This window comes from Columba livia, chromosome 12, assembly GCF_036013475.1.
Source record: "Columba livia isolate bColLiv1 breed racing homer chromosome 12, bColLiv1.pat.W.v2, whole genome shotgun sequence".
Lineage (NCBI taxonomy): Eukaryota > Metazoa > Chordata > Aves > Columbiformes > Columbidae > Columba > Columba livia.
Genome location: NC_088613.1, coordinates 16971244 through 16991816, shown reverse-complemented (window position 1 = coordinate 16991816; position 20573 = coordinate 16971244). Strand labels below are relative to the sequence as shown.

Below are 20573 nucleotides of genomic sequence, written 5' to 3'. Positions count from 1 at the left end.
TTGGTTTTGGGTCCAGAATGATGGCAAAGCCTGTGCAGAGGCTCATGGTCCCCAAAACACCACTGTGCCCCTCAGCACCCTCCTGCCTGTGTGGGCTGGGGATGGGGAGGGCAGTGCAGAGCTTGGTGGTGGTGACTAAAGGGTCTGGTCTGAGGGTCAGTGCTGGGGGACAGCAGAGGTGCCAGGGTGGCAGCAGGGACCGTGGTGCCAAGGGGTGGGTGATGGCTTCACCAGAGCAGCCGGGTTACTGTCCCCAGGGACGGGCAGCAAAACCAGCCTAATGCCGTATCAAGTGCTGAGAGCTGCAGGTAACCCAGGTGATGTCTCATGGCAAAACCAGGTCTGGCTAACTTTTCCATCCACTTAATCAGGAGAAAGTGGCAAAAAAACCCTTAAAGTCCCAAAACAGGGAATGTCAGAAAGCTCTGCAGAGCCTGTGGTATCTCTGCAACCACCCACATTATTTTTCCTTAGTTTAATTAAAGCCTGGGAAATGTAAACTGTGATGGTTCTGCAAAGAGGAAGCGATACCACAGATCACTTCCTCGGCAAAGGCCATTATTACATGTTTGTATTGTTTGTTCCATTCTGCAGCTGCAGGTGTGTAACCGACGGGTGCTGGTTGTCCCTGTCCCCCGATCGCTGCGCGTCCTCGCTGTGCGTGCCCACCCTCGGCGTGGAGGTGGGTGTGAGACATGTTGTGCTAAGAAACAGGCAATGTGCTCTCACCCCAAGTTTACACCTCGTGACACTATCTGCTCGGGGAGGATGGAGAAAAGGTAATTCATCAGCTCAAAGCCTGGCACCGTGCAAGCTGGTTCAGGAGCTGTGTGTGAGGAGGAGGAGGGAGGGAGACAGGAGTTGAAGACATAGAGTTGAGGATGCTGGACTGGCAAGTGAAAAAGTAAAGCAAAAAACTGAGTGACTAATGTGCTGTGCCTGAGACGGGTGCTGGGTTCACCACAGTGAGCAAGAGCTCGGCTGTAGAGCCACCGCATCCTCAGTCGAGGTCCATGTGAGTTGTTCATCTCAGGAATTAATGACTTTGGAGCATCATTTCCACAGATCTCCTCATTGCTTCAACCCCTTTTGCTCCACTGATTTACTCAGGAATCGAATCTTGTCCAGAAAACCAGCTGGACTTTGTGAAAGACTCAGGACAGGCAGGGCTGGGCTGTGGGCTACCAGTGGTGCAGAGAAGCTGCTTCTCTGTCTTCATTAGTTCCCAGGGTTAGGACAAACACAAATCCAGCCGGGTTCCTCCTTGTCTGGTGAGGCTGTGCAGCATTTCATGTGACCTCACAAGGGACAGAGTGGTGCAGCGGTTGGGATTGCCAGAGAAATGTTAGTTTGATTAAAGCTGGCACACTACTTGCTGAGAGTTTTTTGGTTTGGTTTGGTTTTTATTTTTGAGGAGATTTTCCAAAATAAAAAAGAGAAAGAGGAAGAGGCAGATGGTATGAGCAGCCATGTGCAGTGACCCTCACCATCATTGCACATGGATGAGTTTCACAAAACAGTATTTCAGAAACACGAGGAAGGAAGTAACACAGAAACAATCACCTGAACTGGCACCTTTTAATTTATTGTAAACCCATGTGTGGGTTTAGTTGAAATCCCCACCAGCTGCTCCGTTAGCTTCTGGTGCCCACAGGGACCCCTGAGCACAGCATCTCCCAGGGTGTCCTGCTGGGTGCTCAGGGTGCATTGTGCCGTGTGCCCTGTGCTGCTCAGACCCCAACAAGAGCCCGGAGAAGGCTGAACTGGAGCCAGCCTTTTCCCCAAGAACCGCTAAGGTCTTCAGGCAGTGCAAGTGTCCCCCCTCGCTTATGGTTCCTGCTCGATTAAAGCTCCCGGTGTTAGATATTTGTATTTTTTATTACCGTTGCAGAGCTAACAGTGCTCGGCTATACGGGAGCGCTGTAAATATGAGCCTTTCCCTGTCACCTGCACTCATCTTGATTTTAGAGCACTCGGTGGTACCCAGAGTATTTAACAGCACTCCGGCTCTGACTAATGGTTACAGATGCACATAAGATATAAAGATTAGCAGCTCAGCTGTCTGATTAATATGTAAATGTACCCAGTTATGTGTGAGTGCTCTTAATGAAGTAACTCATACTTCTGTCTGCATATACCAAAGGTGATTGATGGAAAAAGCACTTTAGGTGCCTGCTGGAAAGTGTAAAAGTTTTTGTCTGTATCTTTCCTTTACAAAAAATCTGTAGACCTGGGGCTGAGATTTCCTAAGGGACAAAAAACAACCCAGTCTGAGTTTAATCTAAACTAATCCAAATTGTTGGCCATGCTCCTGCGGTATCTGTAAATTTTCAGATAGGAATAATCCATCAGGATCTTGTATAACAATCCACATGGTACCTTAAATAAACCTTCTCTTTGGCTGTAGCTTGCAGCTGACACCAACTGTAAATTATTTCATGATACTTTATATGAAGGGCTGTGGGCTGGATTGAATGTTGTGGTGAAGGCAGGAGTGCCCATCCCGATGGAAGATGCTCCTGAGCTGCTGCTTCCACCCTGGCCGCGCTGGGGCACAGCCCTGTCCCCACTGTGCCAATGGGGCGCGCAGTGCCTTGTGCCCAGCTGTGTGGCTCAAAAACATCGAATAACTATCCTGAGCCATCAATGGGTTTGTGCAACGCAAAGCGCTTCCCAGTCAGGGAAGGAACGCTGCCTGAGAGCTCAGGCCTGCAGCAGGGGCGGCGATGGCTGTGCCCAGGGCAGGGATGTCACCCTTGGCGCATGAAGCTGGCGTGTCCCGTAGCGTGGGCTGCCTGTGATGAACCTTTTCCTGGGGGAGAGGACAGCCCTGGGAACACCCCTTGAGAAGGCCACCGTGAGTCACATCTGGCTTTCATCCTGCCCCTAAAAACCGCTGTGTATGTTTCAAGATCACTCTGCAAAATAAAGACCATTAAGCTGCAACTGGTTGTGAGGCAGGGGAGAAGTTTTGCAGTGGTAGTGAAATTTGGCACGATGCTGCAAGCTAAGCACTGCGTAATGTCAGCTCCCTGGTACAGGAGCTGTAAAGTGCTCAATTGCTGCAAGATCTCGCACAGATGAAATGCACTACGGCGTGGGGCTGTCAAAGGAGTTTAAAATATTCAACTCCTGTTATAGTTCTGTGCTTTACCCTTCTCCCTCTCGCAGGAATTCCAGGCGCTCAGAGCACCCCTGTTTTTCACCTCCTCTCCAGGCTGGGGAATCTGCAGACTGCTTCTTGCTGGCAAAGCCAGGCTGGGCAGGAGCCCTGCTCAGTGCCCCTGGCCCAGCAGCTCTCCCTGGAACACCTCTCACGTTGCTGTCTCCCTGTCCTGGTTTCTGTAGCTTGCTGAGGCTGTAGTTGCTTTGTCCAAAATTTTCCATGCCTCTAGCTGCTTTTTTTTTTTAGTGTTGGTTTTAAATAGTCAGACCTTTCCTAAGAGCAGGGGTTGGAGTGGTGTGAAGTTTCTTTATTAAGACTTTTTGCTGATGTTCTCTCTGTGAGCAGAAACGTCTTGGTTGGTGTGCAAGGGAAGGGGGAGTGACAAGGTGGATCTGGTCTCGAGGCTGCCAGCAACAACACAAACTGGCACCATGTGCCCATGTTCTCGGGGCTGGTTTCAGCTCTGGAGAGGAGGATCGAGGGTGGCAGAGCCTGGCCCAGGCTGCCCAGGGAGGTTGTGGAGTCTCCTTCTCTGCAGACATTCCAACCCGCCTGGACAGCTTCCTGCGCGATCTGCTCTAGGTGAACCTGCTTTAGCAGCAGAGTTGGACTAGGTGATCTCCAGAGGTCTCTTCCAACCCCAACCATTCTCGGTGTTGGGGGTGCCAGCCCAACCACCATTTGGACATTTCTCCATAAATAATTGCCATTGCTGGCTCCGAAGGTTTTTCTACTGTCATGTTTACCAGCAAACCTTCTTGCTTTTTATTTTTTCTTCCCCCTAAATGCAGCAACCTGGATGCACACTCTGGCTTTTTAAGTGTTTCTTTTTATTTTCTTCCAGTTCCTCTGATGCAAGAGAATCAGCTCATTGTAAGCACTGGCATAGATATAATGGTTTATTGTATTCTGGATGACAAATTGGTTTAAGATAATTATTAGGCTGATGTTTAAAGCTTTCAATGCAAATCAATGCAATTAAACATGAAATAATACTTCATAATTCATATGGAGAAAGATCTTTGTCTGCAGTTAATGTTTCAGGAGAAAATGTTATATGAGATTTGTTCAGTCCCTGTTACATCAGTGTCCAGCTAACGGGTGCTGAACAGGGACTGTAACGTTTTTCTCCATTGATATTTCATGCATTTTCTTGGCAATTTTCTTTTTTCTTACAGTTCTGTAGAAAAATACAGCTATTCCTGCAGTGCTTCCCAAGGCCTCTGGCAGGAATCCCATCCTCCCTAGGCTGTGCTTTGCAGTGTTACATGCATGCTAATGCCCCCACTGCAGAAGGAGAGGTGTTGCTGTCCAGCCTGGAGGGGCAAAGCTGGTGGCATGGACACTGTGTCACAGGGTCCCCAGCACTGACTTGACAAGCTGAGAGACCCTTCTCCTCTCTCTCCATGAGCACAGAAAAAGCTGGTGGCTTCAGCATCTTGTTCCAGACTTCTCCATCATCCAGCTGCTGCAAGTTGCCTGCTCTGCTTTCTCATCCCACCCTTCCATGAAAGGCATGTAGGAGAGCAAATCAATGGTTGTTTGGGATGTGCTCCCTGTGAGCTGGTCTGTTTTTCAGCTGAAAGATATTTAAGGGTTCACAAGGTGCAAAGCCCATTCACCTTCCAGACAGATTGGGTAAAAACACAGCTCTCATTTGAAAGACTGAAGAGACAAGACTGGTCCATCACCCCCTTACACTGCAAGCCAGCATTTGTAATATGTGTGGGACACTCAGGATTGATTATTTATTCCTGCCCAAGATGATTTGGCTTCATGTCTCCCATCTTTGGGGTGTCCCTTGCTGTCAGGCTCTGGGCACAAGTACTTGCCCTCTTCCCATTGAAGCCACCGCAATCAGCGGCAGGAGGGGGTTCACTGGGTTGGGAGGGGATGCCCATGGCTGGTTGGCTCAGGCTGTCCTGGAAGAACGGCAGCCTGGATTCTGACTTTTAAGTCAAAATTACCTACAGATTTTTTTACCAATGACTATTTGGTGATTTTGAAATAGAAATATTTTCTGAGCTTTATGATCTTCAGAAAAGCTGTTCACTCCTTTACTAAATGCTATTGTAGCTCACAGGTCTAATGCATACATTTCTGTACATATAGATATATAAATATGGATGTGGTATATTCACTTTGTTGTCATGTAACATGTTACTCATGTATTAATAATTACTAACCGCACAGATCTTGAATCCTTCTGGGTGGAGTGTGTCCAAAATTTCTGCAGAGGGATCCTGTTTAAAGGCTTCACATACTTTGATACTATTATGGAAGTATCCTATTATTAAAGTGTTTGTATTAATACATTACAAAAACGGGCTTGAAGTTGTTCAAGAGATATCCAGTATTTCAAAGCCGGGTTTCTTAATTTGACACTGCTTTAAAACTTGGCTGCTAAGCAGACCCAGCCTCTTTGTCCCTTGCTAAGGGCCAACATTGTGAGTGTGCATTGCAAAGACCCCAAGTACCTTCATGTTGAATACAACCATTTGCATTCAGCCCTTTGCAGTCACATCTGGATCTTCTGTGGTAGACTTTTTTCTTTCTATTTTAATTCTAAACCAATTTAAAGCCTTTTTAATGGCAGCAAGTGTACACCTGACCTGCCATTTTCAAGCCGCAATTTACACTGTCTCGCAGCAGCATTAATTCCAGCACCCGAGGCGGGAGAAGGGCTCACGGCCACCACACTGATGAGCAGCAATGGATCGGTGCTATTTAATTAGGAGCAGCAGCTGCTTCCCACAGAGCCGCTCGCACACTGTGGGGGCAGCCCGAGCACCAGCTGCCCCGTGGGGCACAGAACAGCCCCAGCCCCCACTCGCACCCACCTACAGTGGGTGAAAATCCCCCCCCAGGGAAAGAGCAACCTGGCACAGGCTCCAGTCCTCACCAAGGCTCCTCTGGGGCCCCCCTGGGTACAGACTCCTCAGATCAACCTCTAGACACAAACCCCATGACATTTGAACTGAGGTTCAGCTGGAGCACAATCTGATTTGGGGAACCCTGAAGATAATGTGTAGTTGTGAATTGGGGGAAAAAAAACCTCAAACATGAGATGTTTTTCTTCCTGTAGGAGAGCATTGCTGCTTGTTTTTGTGCTACAAAATGCTCTGGGTTTGGGGAACACTTTTTGGCAGTCCCAGTTGGTACTGCATGCTCCAAACCACTGGGCCAGCAAAGCTCTCACTGTAGGAGGAACATTGGCTGACTATAAGCTCTCCATATTTCCAAAACCAGCACAAAATTGTCATGGAAGAATGTATACTGGCAATAGCCTTTGATCTATTTTTGAAGGGCAGAGATGAAACCCTACATCTCATGATACAGACATAAACTATCAGCAAACTTGTCCCTGTCAGAAGAGGTATAGTGCAGGTTATTTTCCTTTTCCACTGTCTTTGTCCCTGGCCTTGTAAATGGGACAAATGCTTCTCATCAGCTTCTGGGACACTCCAGAGGAAGGGGAAAAAAAGACAAAAAAGGAGAAAGGCAGGCAAAACTGGAAGCAGCAGGACATGATGGATATATTTGCATATCATTTTGCGTTTGTGAGAACAATCATAACCCACTTGTAGAAGGATGACGTCAGGTCTACCCTGTCAGCAAATCACTTTTAAGAGCTTTTTTTTTTCCCCCAAACAAGTTCTCTGCAGTTGTTTTCCTTTACAATCTGCACTCGTCCAATCTACTTACTGGGATTTATGGACTGAAATTTGGCATAGCTTTGTTTTATCCGTCATGCGAAAAGCCAGATAAATAAAGACAGGCTTCTTAAGTGGGACTGGAAGCTGCAGGGTTAAGGGGTAATGATGAGAAATGTGCCTGAGCAGGGGATGTAGGCAGTGGTCAGACACAGGCAGCTTTGCAGGGTGGGTTCAGGTTTTAATCATCCAGCCTAACTGCACAGACTGCTGGTGATCCCCTGCTCCCGGCAGAAAATGGGTCCCAACACCTTCTCTTGAAACATTTCCTTGTCTGATTCTGGCTCCAAAGCTCTTCTACATTTGAGAAAATGGGCTTACCTTTCATATGGGAAGGAAAATGATCCAAGCAGAGCTCAGTAATTCTCAGAATATACTGGGAAGAGAAGACATTTATTTGGTCAGGTATCAGCTAAACTCGGCAGAAAAGATACTGATAATGCAGAAAGGGCACTCGATACATGCAGAAACATTCAATAGATGTGTCATGTTTGGGGAAAACAAGTTTCAGCTGCAGTGCTGTGGGATGGAGAGACCCATGGTGACCTTGTGCGTGTGGCACAGCACGGGTCACTGCTGCATTGCGGGTGCGGGGGACTGGGCACCGACACTGGCCCCGCAGCTCTCTGAACTGGCCGTACTGATTGCCAGTGGCACTGGGGTTGTCACGCTTGAGTGGCAATGGAAGCAAGCTGCTGCTGCACCAGGATTGCAAAACCAGCTGGGGATGGCCCAGCTTGACACCAGCCCTAGACAAACATGTAACAGTGTGTGCAAGGGTCTGACTGATGAGGGATGGAGAGTTAATCCATCAATGTGAGGTTACAGAAAAGAATTTGATGTCTTTTTAATGACATTGCAAATTAGACTGCTAAAGGTGAAAATGTTGTTTTAATTTACAGAAATATTTGGTTCTTCAACACCATTGATTAAGGAATTAGAATGATAGAAAATTAATATATACATACTGAGTGAATTTCAAGCCAGTAGATTTACAAGCCTCACAACGCAGCTGCAAACAGGGCAGCAGGTGAGCTTGTGCCTGCCCAGCCCTGCTGGGGCTTGGGGCTTGCCCTTTCTCAAGCTAACATATCTGACAGTGGTTTTGGGGAGAAGACAGAACATTCATAGATGACATTAAACCAGGAGAAAGGTGAAAAATGAAGTAGTAAGTCACCGAGGCTGAGCAATTGGGCTTTGTAGCCTGACACAAATAAACAGTATTTGTTTTTTAATAAGGTCAAACATCATGCCCTGCATCCTGGAAGCCAGGAGCCAGGTTGTGCTTGCCGAGCAGCGATTTCTGCCCAGACAAGTAGAGAGCCAGGGAATGACTGAGAGATTATGGTGAATTAAAACTCCTTGTCCAACACCGTAGCCTAAAAGGTATAGAAATCATTATGGTGGTTGCAGCACTGGGGAGGAGACGCCGTTGTTTCTGTGCCAGATGAGATGGGAATATTTCTGAAACATGTGCCCACTTCTGGTCTCTTAATAAAGTGGCTGCTGCTGTGAAAGGCCCCAAGAGGAGCACAGCTGATGTCCTGGGCACCGCTTGGCATGGCCGACTGTGACGGGCTCCTTGTGCCGAAACCCTGTGCCTTCCAGAGGCACTCTGTAGAGGCGTACAGAAACACGGCTTGGGTAAAACCTGTCAGAGGTAGAAGATCCTGTCCAGGCAGCTGAAGGTGGGCAAACGCAGAGCCCAGAGGCGAGCCCGGCTGTGCTGGGGCAGGGGACAGCAGAGGATCGAGGTGATACCTTTTGCATCTCCCCTTTGCCGCTGCCTTTTGCTCCTCCATTGTTGCTCAGTGAGAGCCAGACACAGCCTTTGAGCATTAGAAATATTTAAAAATCATCCCTTCTGCTCAGGGGAAAGGTGGAACAGCAAACAACTGCCACATTGCCCGAGAGATCAATAACACCCTGCAGGAAGCTAAATCGTCCTTTATTAATCTGATGAATTAGCCTGATACAGGGAGGAAGAGATCAACAGCATGGAAAATAAATGCATGCCCTGAAGCAGAGCTTGTCAGATATGGAAATAGAAGTGTCTTTCCTTTTATCCATAACAAATAATCTTCAAAGTTAGGCTGGGAAACCAAAGTGACTTCTGAGTTTTATCAGTGCTACATGGATAGAGAAACTCACTTCTCTCTTTGAAAAGCAATTACACAATCACGCCGAGACAAGCAGTTTCCCCACTGTGCTGCTGGATTAGAAAGCTTGAATGTCTTCCTCCTTATACTTTAAGAGGGTCTGATTCAGCAAATTATTTATGTACATGTTTCAGCATCAGAGCTATTCAAGGGAGCTCAGTTTTAGCTGTGCAGAATCAGGATCCAGAGAAAAGGCAAAATGAAACAGCATCAGACTTCCATCTTTAATTGAAGAGGGCAAAAATGAGTTTTCATAACGAAGAACAAAAAGCTGCATGTCTGAGCAGTTACACTGGAGAGGAAGCCCTGGCCGCTGGTTTTTCCCCCAGCTTCGCGGTAACAAACTGCACACCACCAAGGGCTGTTGTGGGTCTCTCTCTGAAAATGATGTGATTAAGCCATTCCTTATGAAATGTGGTCAGCTTTTTGAAAGTCTCTACACCACCTTCAGTGGTTATTCGGAAGATTTTGAGGGAAAACATTAGATTTGCCAGTGTGGAGAGACTCCTGTTGTGACTCGTGCCCCTGTTTTCTTTTTTTTGGGGGGGAACATGGTGCAGCATCATCCAGCCATGCTCTGTGTGGGCCGGGGCAGCCCAAACCCCGCAGCTCTGCAGTGAGAAGCTGTGACAGGTTCTCGTGGCTGAAGGAGCATTTTGCTTCCTGCAGCCGCATTGGCTCTGCAGCTCTTGGGGGAGAGCTCTTGCGCATCTATTAATTTCCATTAATTTTCATAAGAGTAAGCATTTCAGTTTTCATTTTAAAAAATCCCAGAGTTTCCAGCTTAAACTGTTAGAATATACTTGAAAAAAAATTGTCAGTTTTAGGATTTGAGGACATATCTGAATTTGAAAATGGTTGAACATGGCAACCTACATTGGTAGATATGGCTTTACAATCGCCATTGTGGGGGTTGAAGGTGTGTGAAAGTCCCTCTGGAAGATCCTCAGGCAGAGAAGTGCATGGATCTTGGTGTATTTTGCTGAAGGAAGTAAGTGCTACCATTTCTCTTTGGACCCCAGAGCCCCAGTCAGACTGGAATATTGGCACCTCTAATTCAGTCTTTCCAAATTACTTTTATTTTTTATTTGATAGGAGATGATACAAATACACAAATAGCCCCTTACAGTCTTTGGTTCTGTGCAAGCCACAGATATTACCAAACAGAAAGAGGGGAGTTCTGCAGGTGCAAAACCCACATCAGATGATGAACTACCTCCAGTGCCAACGCTTTGCTCATTTCCCATCCCTCTGGCCAAAGAAGATTTTTTTAACCTTTAACTATAGCACTGAATAAAGTTATGTAAATCTGATGCAATGAGGAAGGCTTTAAAGCTGTGATAGGTATATCACGGTCCTCTTCCATTCTGTGAAATTGCTTTACAGCCAAGCCATAATCACAACGACAGACATACTTGATTGAGTTTTGTCTGTCTGTTAATCTATGGAGTCATTTGCAGGTGAAAATGATGAGCTGTGTGTATCTGTGAAACTGGGGATGCACTGAAAAATTATCCTTTTAATACTAAGTGTGGAGATTCCCCCGTGTTATTATAGGAGTGCATTTTAGGATTAGAGTCTTTGGAAGCTTCTCATTATGACTGTGATTTATTTTTTTAGTGTTTTTTCCCCATAAAGTAATATTAGAGATTAAGGAGCATATATTTCAGGTGATAGTGAAAAACAGAAGATTAAGGCAAGGTACTGAGAATGTTACTGCACTAGAGATGGCGAAGATGACTCATTTCTCTAATGCATGGGGCGAAAGCTTAACTGAAAGGGTGAGCAGATGAGAGGCAGAGCACAAGTGGTGTTTTATTGTCAGATCCTGAAAAATGTCATTTCAGACTCTCAGGGGAATTCTGCCTGGGCTCTCCTATTGTGAGTGCAATTTATTGTACGTTAAGAGAAACTGAAAACTAGGGGACGAGTGGCCTTTCACAGTGGGATGAGGAGGAGAACAACACTTTCCAGGTAAGGTCTGACTTGCAATAGCATGTACCAGAGGAGCCAGGAAGGCCGACAGTGTCTTTGCTGATGAGGATGCACCAAGGGGAGGTATGACAAAGTGAGGAAGGCTTGTCTTGAGTCTACAGTAGTGGAAGGGCTTGGTGGGACTCACCAAGGCCTGGAGCAGTGTGTGAAGTTAAATCCATCCCTTGTAGCCCTGAAAAGGCTTTTTCCCTTTCGGTTTTGCACAGCGGGATGTCTGCATGCTGCTGCTGGAGCCTTGTGTGGTTGCAGTCATCCCGTGCAGCCTGGGAAGGTTCATGTTGCCTCTGTGAAACAGAGTTAGCAGCCTGTCTTATCTACAAGGCTCCTCTCAGATATCAAGATGATTAAGCACACGCATCTGTAAGATGTGCCCCGACACCTCTTATTATTGATGACAATGATGACTGGGAGCAATGAGTCAAAGTGAAAAATCAAAATACAAGGTGAAGCAGTGGTGAGATAGTGACTCCCCAGTCACGAAGACCTTGGCTGTGGTTCTTGCTGCCAGGGCCATTTCCCACCCCAAGGAGGAATCCTGCCAACAACCAGGTAGCCCCAGTTGCAGATGGGGCAAAGGGGTTGTGGGTGCTCCTTGTCTGATTGTGACCACAGGAGCTGGCCGTCATGCCTGAGAAGGGATGTCCCCTACCATGGGGTGGGGTGCAGAGCCATGCCAGAAGTAGATGTCAGGAGGTCGAAGTGGGAAGGGGTCTCTGGAGGTGGCTCTGCCCTCCTCAGGCAGAGCTCGTCTGATTTTCCTCTCTTGCTTTGAGAAATAAGAGAAAGAAAAGAGAGTGAAACAAAGAGCGCCTTGAAATATTGTTTGATTTTAACGCCCAAAGTCCATGTCCACAGGCTCCTCACTAGCTCCCCTCACCTGCACCCAATTACATGCCAAGCGAGATGGTGACTAATGGAAGATACAGTTGTATTTCTGCGAAAATCAACGGCAAGCCTTCCCCGGTGCAGGACCAAGCTTCTGCGAGGAAAGAGCTTCTTGCAAACTATCAAAGTTTGTGAGAGAAAAAAAACACACCTCTTAAAAATCCTCTGCAGTGATCGGCTTTTAAATTTAGCCATCCAGAGACTTCTGATCCAATCTAAATGGAAAATTGTAACCTTTGCTGAAGAGAGTGATGCTATTCTGTGTGAGGTGGCAAGGTGCTCTGAATCTTGTGAGCTTGAACCCAGAGGGAGGTTTGGTTTTAGGTCTCATGTTGACTAAGTTCTCCTGTCTCATTTAGAGAGGGTAGTGTTACTGTAAAGGAGGATATTCAGATGATCATTGCCTTGGCTCCTTCAGAAACATTGCCACATTTTACATTAAGTACAACCTTCCTCACATAGTACATTGCTGCAATTAATTGTCTTGACACATGATTAGTACCTGGGGGCAAGGACAGATCGTTCTGTTGATTGGGCAGGGATGCGTTATTAATTGTATAAGCTGGCTCATAGTCAAAGGACACAAACCAGCGGCTGCAGTTATTGTCACTGTGGAACTGGTATTTGAAAGAGCGCAGGAGATTTGTGGCGGGGCATTGCCCCTTTGCCATCGCAATATTATTAAGATTCTCACACTGCAACTCGTAAGAAATTAGTCTTTAAACCTGATCTCCTGGCAACACCAGGTCAGCTGGTATTTCTGGCACTGTGCTGCACCCTCCCATTTGCTGCTGTTGATTTTCCCTCTTTGCACAGACATGGCGTCTGGCAGACTGACCAGCACAAGTGGCTTCTTCCTGGTTAACAGGGACCAAGTAGGAGTTTTGCACTTGAAAAAATGAACTGGCTGACCTTGACTCATTCTGAAATGACATGGTGTCCTGCTTAGAAATTTAGTTCCATTTTCTGGCAAGAAGTAATTGTGAGAGGAAGAGAGTTCATGAAGGATGTTACAAGATTTAGTGGAGTAGGAGTAAAAAAAAGCAAAAATAATAATAATGATCCTATTGTGTCATTTATTCTCTCTGCATCCCATGTAGTTGAAGCAATTTTATAGCTATTGTTACACTGTGCGGGATCTTTTCTTAGTATTAATTACTAGACTGTATAATACAATTCAAGCCTTACATCCTCCACTGAAATGAATCCTAAAGTACTTCCCTGCTGATTACAGGCTGTACATACCAATGCAGACACTTTACAGAGCACACCTGGGCTCACATACACACACAGGAGGCAGCCACAGACGGAGGGGAACGACGGTACTTCAGAGGTGATCACAGCACCCATGGGGTCCTGAATTTGTACAGGGAAAGCTGCCAGGTGGAGGCCAAAGACAAGTCAGAAGTCCCAGGATGGGAGGAATATGTGAGTTGTGACACATCATGAAGATGAGATCGAATATTAAGGGTTTTTTTCAGGCCGATGCTATTAGTTGTGCTGTGCAACACCTGCAGCACCTCCACGAACCAGGAGGCATTTCCATGCACTGCGTTTCGTTAATGTTCAGCCCCATCCTGTCCACAGCACTGCGTCGGGATGGCTTTCCCGGCCACTGAACAAACTGGCTGCCTGCGTGCGGCTTCGAACTGTGCTGCCAAAACTTCTCATCTTGACAGCATCACCCTCTGCTCTCGTTACATTAGGACCAGGAATTGTACATACCAACTTTCTGAGTGACACCTAAAGGGAAAAGCATGTTATGTTATGTGCCATTATTAAGCGCCTCAGGCTCCAGCAATCTTTTTTCCTGCCAGCATCGATTCATTAAGCAGCATATGGAAGCATAATAGTGGCTGGTATTAGGTTATATCCCCCGTGCTAACCAGGCTCTAACTCTTCTTCTTCATTTTTATTTCCAGTGTTTTGCATTGTTGTAATGAAGAACAAATTGTACAGGATAGAAGGGACCAATTTTAGCTTTTGGCTCATGCATGTCTACAAGGTCTGTGTGTTTTACTGGTAGGACGTTTATATATTTGAAATTCAAAAAGAAAGACTTCTAAATCTAAAAACTATCTTGATTCACTTGGGATGTCAAATTGAGAATAAAATTCATGAGTTTAGGCACATTCAAGAGTAGCAGGCCATTGCAACTGATAACGTATTGAGATGTCCAAGGCCCTAGAAAGCTTATGTAGAAGATTAGGCAGGAAAAGAAAGAAAATGGCCAAAAAAAAGGCATAATAAGAAATATAGAACAATATTCTCCCTCCTCACCAGAGAAAAACCCTGTTTCAAATGACAAGAGCAACCTAGTTTTGGTTTAGCTGAAAGCAAGGCTTGTTGCATTCAGAGATGCTCCTGTGCCGTTTTCTGCAGAACGTGCTAGGACGTTGCGGCACCCTGGTTTTCACAGGGCCAAAGCTCCGCACCCCCCGCTATGTGGACCTGCGACAACTTGTTTTTTCAGTTGATCATCTTTGCACTTGTGTCAAACCTCATAACAACAGAATCAAAAATAAACTAACCTAAACCACACCATGTGCAAAGCCAAGTGTGGGAGCTGCTTCCTGGGGACCACCCAGAGCAGGTGCTGGGGAACGGCCAGGCAGTCACAGCCAAAATGCTGCCTGGCCCGTGACTCAGGTGGGTTTTATATTTTACTGAATTTTGTTCTCAGGCAGTTGCAGAGAATTCCCTTGGTTCCTGGTTTCTGCTCTCCGTTACACCCATGGTGATGGTGCAAGGGGTGAAGTGACTAAAAAGCAGGACCCCCAGTGTGTCTCACCCCTGTACAGCTCCCACAGCATGAATACCATCACTAAAGCCTTTTACTTTTTGGTTGGGAATCTGTGCACAGGTGACATGTTGCTGGACTCAGTCTGCAGGTTGTTGCTCTGGTTGCTCAAGGGGCTGCAAGCCCATGGTGTTGCCCAGGGCTCATGATGCCTCAGGCAAAGGGCAGCTCACCAGCAGCAATGGTCCCTCTGCTCTCGAGACATGGAGGGCCGCATGCATGTCACCCTCTTGCCCTGTGCAGGTGGGTGCCAAAGGGGTCAGAGTGTCAGGACAGCCCTGCTCCCCAGCCACCCACGGCAGGTCAGGGTCTCAAAGGCACAGCGCTTGGTGGGGAGGGAGGGCAGAGACAGTGGAGAAAAGGAGGAAGGACCGTGTTTCTCTGCTTACATTGACGATGATCTTTCTCTCAGCAGAAGACTGGTTTCTACAGCCGTGGTAACTTCTTCCTTCAGCTGAAGCCCCACATCAGACCCCACGATGCCTCACAATGCAATGGTGAGCAGCTTGGCTTGTGCAGCTCAGAGCAGAGCCCACAGGTGAAACTCAGCAGTCCTGGTGCTGCCGCTGCTGTGGGGGGTCCTGAGCTCACTGTGCATTCACTTATTTCTCTGTCCTGTCAGAAATGAGCCCGCTGCCCTGCTTCTGCTCATGTCCTGAGCTTTAGCACATCCCCAAGTGCTAATGACTTCAGAGCTGCTACTGAAAAGAACTCCGAGAAGATTAAAACTGCAGTAACAGAAATACACTCATCTGTAATGAAAGTCAAGTGCCCTGTTAACCAAATGCTTAATTTCTTAATTCAATTTAAACTCTGCTATGACAAATGTGTTCTTCTGAAGCAGGCAAAAATATTTTCAACTGACAATGCATATTTTAATTTCAGTTTTAAAGGATTATCTTAAGATTCGCTAATGACAAAGAAAAGGTGTGCGTGCGGGTGCTCGGGGCAGACACGTTCTTCAATGTGAATTTATGGCTGTTTTCACCTATTATGTTATAATCTGTCGTGTGTTTTATCAATGTTAATACTCAATTTGCATATTAATATTTATTGTTGCTCTGGACTGCAGAAGGATCCCAGGGCTCTTTCTCAAAGGAAAGGGTGACAAACTCCTCACGCTCCAGCTGCAAGAGGAACACAGGCAGGCAGTGGCAGCGAAGCGCCTTGCGGGGATCAAATCACTCCACGTGGGCAGAAGTGAGCTTTGCGTGCAAGTTTAAATGGAAAGACAACCTTGAGGAATGGCGGGTTTCCCCTCTTCAGAATTTCCTGCAGTGTCTCTGGTGCTCCTGGTGTGGATGACCTCTTCTTTAATTAATTTTTGTTGTAGACAGTAATTTGTGGATAATTTTCCAGGTAAAACAAAGGTTGAACTTTTGAAGCAAATGTACATGACATGACCTTTATATCTCTTACTCACTGTCAGGCTTCGCTGGGTGCTTTGCACCTTGACATTCAGTGAAGCAATAAAGAAATGAAATGTACTAATGTAACCTTTATAAAAACAGTTAAAATGATAGTTTAATTTTTAATCTCCCACTATGATGTTAAAATAAGCTCAGTAAACTTTGGCAGTAAATTGCATTCAGAAGGAACTCAATTTAAATAACATTATGGTTATGATAGTCAGCAAATTATGTCCTAAACTGCTGCTCAAAAAAAAACCCCAAACCACAGCACTTTTAGGAAGGGGCTGTTGACCTTTCCAATTTTTGGATAATTATTGAGCCACTATTCGATTTTTGGTAGTTGATCTGGAACCTTAGGTCCTTTCTCATTGCATATCCTGCCTGGGCAATCAAGGGGGTGTTGTAGATGAACATCTCTCAGCACCCAGCGCAGATGAGTCTTATGTATTTGAGCTGCAGCACTGTGTTTAATTTCATCTTTATAAAAGACTGCACAAAAAAAGGACCAAAAAACCATTTGAGGGGAAGATGAAGAAATGAAGTAAAAGAATGTTTTAAGCAAGATTATAAAGTTGTTTGATAGTAAAAATAATTTCTTGGTCTTAATATAAAATGGCATGGTTTGCTGGGTTATCATTACAGATCAGGCTGTAAAATCAGGCTGAACTTGTGACTCTGGAGTCCCTGCAACAGACTGAAAATACCATCGGCTGCAGATGCCAAAGCATGCTGGAAATGAGCACTGTGTGATAACTGAAATCTGGTATGAGATACAAGTTATTAGAAATGTATATACGAGACTATGTGTTGCACCTCACATAGAGGGATCTTAAACTATTTCACAAACACATATTTCTCAGAATTGTTTTACCAGAAGTGTATTCTTTCTGTAGTTCGTGGTGACACAGCAGTCTTCATCCATTGACCTGCATGCCATTTTGATCTCTGTTTTGTCTAATGAGACAAAACTTACTCTGGAAAGTGAAGGACATGTGCCCAGCATTGGCTTGGTTGGTTGTTTTAATCCGTGAGAGATATCCGTGTTCTTCTACTTGTTCTCTTACGGTATTAAATCCTTCTCCTGAGAGCCAGCCTTTAGTTGCCTGTAGTGCTTAGATAGAGCTTGGACAGGGACCATAAAAGCACTTTGATAAATAGGTAGGACCAGAGAAAACAATGGTGCCTCAGCTCTGCTCTCCCCCTCCCGCACCTGTGCCTGCTCAGAAAGGGACATGTTGCCTGTCATGGGAAAGTGCCAGGGAAGGTAAATAGAGTGAGAAAATACAGTGATGCCACCACCTCAGCTAGACCAGGAGCAATTACTGGAGTGCTGACTTTATTTCTTACAGCTGTCGAGAGGTTTCTGGTTCTTTGAAGCTGAGGCCAGCAGAGCGAAGGTGTGGGAGGTGATGTTCAGTGAGGGGGAGACAGAGGAAAAGCAGAATTTGCACTGGTGGGGAAAACGAGATGAAGGGAAGGACACAAATCTTACCTCTGGGCGGTAAAGAGGTGGGTGCACATTGTATACTAGTGGGTGCTATTTTCTGCAGAAGTGGTGATATCGACTAGCAGGTGATCTGGATTACAGTACTAAAGGCTCATTACGTTATTCCTGATGCTGTTTTCTCTACAAATAAATAATCTTCTGAATTAGTTTTACTGTATAATTTTCAGTGAGTGTAATGTAAAAAGGCTTCAGTAAACCGGTTCTTTACCCCTTGAAGGAAACTGACAAGTAAAAGCTCAAAAATTTAAATTAGTGATCTAGTTTCATGTTATTAGATTTCCCCTGATCAAGGCAGCAGTGAATATACTGCATTAATAAAGCACCAACTGTGTAGAACAAATAGATTATGGTCCTTTTATTTTTTTTTTAAATGGTGGCACTACGAATACTTTTTCACTACATACCTTTGCCAGTGGAAGTGAAGGATGACATTTAAGCACGTGTAAAGAAAGCACACAATCTTATCTCCATAATAGTTACCTTTTTACCTTCTCGTGACTAATTGGGGACATGGGGACTTTTTTGAAGCATTGGTCCTTTCTTCTTGAAGATTAAGGCAGGTAAGTGTGTTACAGATACTGAATTGGAAGGGGTTTCATGCCTATGATTATATTGTTACTACTTTGACCTTAGTCAAATTGGGGGCATTTATACACTGTTACAAAAGAAAGACATGACTCATTCAAGGGGGACGCAACTGAAAAGAATGGAGTGAGCTAAAAATGTGGTACTCCATGAAATTACCTGACTTCAAATGCCTGGAAATGAAGAGGAACATTTCCAGTGGACATAACCTGGACATAGCTCAGTCAAGGAAAAACACACGTTTTGTTGGGTTTATTTTCTTATTTTTTTGTGACTGTTAAATGAAAGGTGCTTTCTGGAATTATCTCATTTCTTGAACTTTTTTTTTTTTGTTTTTCCTTTCTCACTCGGTAATTTCTCAGGTTTTTCTCAGTTAAGTATATACATGCCACCATGAGTAAAGAAGTTAGGTTTACATCTCTGAAATTTTTGTAGAAACTAAGGAAATTTTGGAAAAGTTATGAAAAAAATTATTCTACTCTCTGTTAGAACTGATGGGTGAAGATGTTGCAGGGAGAACAGTAAAGGAATTTCAACAACACAAAAAGACAAGTATTTTGTGAACTATTTATGTAAAAACTAATTAAATGAAAATAAAATAATAATTGTATTTCGCTTTAAAATTTGCCCTACAATATTTTGGTGGGAGAAAAACCCCTTGTATTTGATGAAGAGCTCTCTGAGATAGGAAAATAATTCAGGCAGGAGTTTTCTGCCTGTTTTAGCTGTCAAACAAGAGCAGGAATTGGAAGTCAAAGACCTACATTTAGCACCAAAAGAATAATGTACCTGCTATGGTCCAAATGGCAAAGGGCTGGGACCAGTGTGGTCCCATTGCCACTGCATTGCCTTACCCAGGGGCTGGGGTCTCTCTGGTGGGCAGGTCACTGCAACCTGGTGCCTGAAAATGTTCCCGAGCACATTCCTCTGTAAGCAAAGCCCTAATGTGTTTTTTGGACAGCCCTGAGCGTGCTTATGAATAGTTCATAGTAAAAGCTTCCACAGAGAATATAAAAAGCAATTAAATCTTAATGGCCCGATGTTTACATTTTTTGAACTACAGGTTGGAAAGCCCAAGTGCAGATCGTTCAGACACAGCTAACGTTTTTGCTGTAAGGGGATTTGTGATAAGTACTGGGCAAAAAAAGTGTCTAACCAATCTAGTCTCTCATTTTTTAATGCACATTTTCCTTTTACCACTAGAAGTAAAGGTTTTCAGTTATATTTTAGAGGACAGACCCATCAGAAAAATAACTGTTGGTACCTGCAGATATGAGGTCCCAGGGAGAGGGGAGCCTGATCTCACCCCGGCGAGAAGGTCAGGATGAGTATGCTGTCCCCAAACACTATCAGGGTGCTTAGACACCATCCCCACAGGAAACACCATCCCCATGGGAAACACCATGGCTTCATACAAATATAACAAGACTCAAGTGTGAAGTACGTTATAGTTGGTTTTTAGGAGGCGGTCCCACGGGGCCAGCAGCCTCACAAGGAACTCCTTACCCTGGCTGGGACTCGGGACCCACCTCATGTAGACCTACTAGCAACCTTTCATGGGTATGTTATGCCAAGTCACACAGCAAGTTTCATCTCCAAATAAAACTTCTCCTTTGACACTAGGCGGGATAACATCTTTGATGCCTCAGGCTTTTTTCTGCTCCCTACTGACCATTGCCACCTCGACTTGGGTATAACCCATGGGTCAAGAGATCCATCAAGGGAGGCAAAGGCTTTCCTTTCAGCCTTGCAAGCTTTGTGTCTTGGTGTGTGAGGCAATTTTATTTCTCTTAAAATAGAGTAGCAAGCCACCACATGCAGTCTTCTTCCTCATCCTGTCCTTCTGGGTCACCTTGACCCAGACATAGAAGGTTCAGCCATGCTTGGGACGGGGCTTCCTAACCAACGGGACTGCCAAGGCATGCCAGCCAAGGGGGAGACGGTTCGCTGCAGGCACTGGTGTGAGAGTGCTGGCTCTCAGAGGTACCCATCTGGTGTGGGTTGAAAGCAGTGACCTTGAGTTATGTGAATTCTCTGCATCACCCAGACATCATCTGCTGAGCTTCTAACCTTTGAAAAACCCACATCTGCCTTAGGGAATGGCCTTAAATGCACAGAACTGTGATAGTGATATGAGGAGTCAGAGCCTCTCTTGGCATGTAAATATTGTTGTCTTAACCAGCTCAATTTCTTTTGCTCTTTTCTCTCACTGTATTTGATTTGGTCTGCAATCAATAGTGAAATGAAAAGGACGTGGGTTTAGTCCACCCACAGACTTTCACTGCGCCGCTTGGAGATGCCAGATCTGCAGGGTTTGGCTCAGCTATGCTACAAGCCGCAGGAAAGGTCTA

The 20573-nt window shown here is 45.4% G+C and overlaps 1 protein-coding gene across 3 annotated transcripts in view; it reads left to right on the top strand.

Annotated features, from left to right (window-relative positions):
* The window catches only part of LOC110360145 (uncharacterized), a 35167-nt gene extending 17186 nt beyond the window's left edge, over positions 1 to 17981 (top strand). The window contains exons 2-5 of one of the 3 annotated variants that reach the window (XM_065077971.1): positions 595 to 779; positions 13841 to 13923; positions 15134 to 15215; positions 15791 to 17981. In XM_065077971.1, the coding sequence (XP_064934043.1) occupies positions 595 to 779; positions 13841 to 13923; positions 15134 to 15215; positions 15791 to 16023 (583 nt within the window). In that variant the 3' untranslated portion in view covers positions 16024 to 17981. Of the gene's footprint in view, positions 1 to 594; positions 780 to 13840; positions 13924 to 15130; positions 15216 to 15790 lie in introns of all 3 variants that reach the window. The other 2 variants (XR_002415803.2, XR_002415804.2) reach the window with 2 other exon arrangements.
* Positions 17982 to 20573: the final 2592 nt, after the last annotated feature.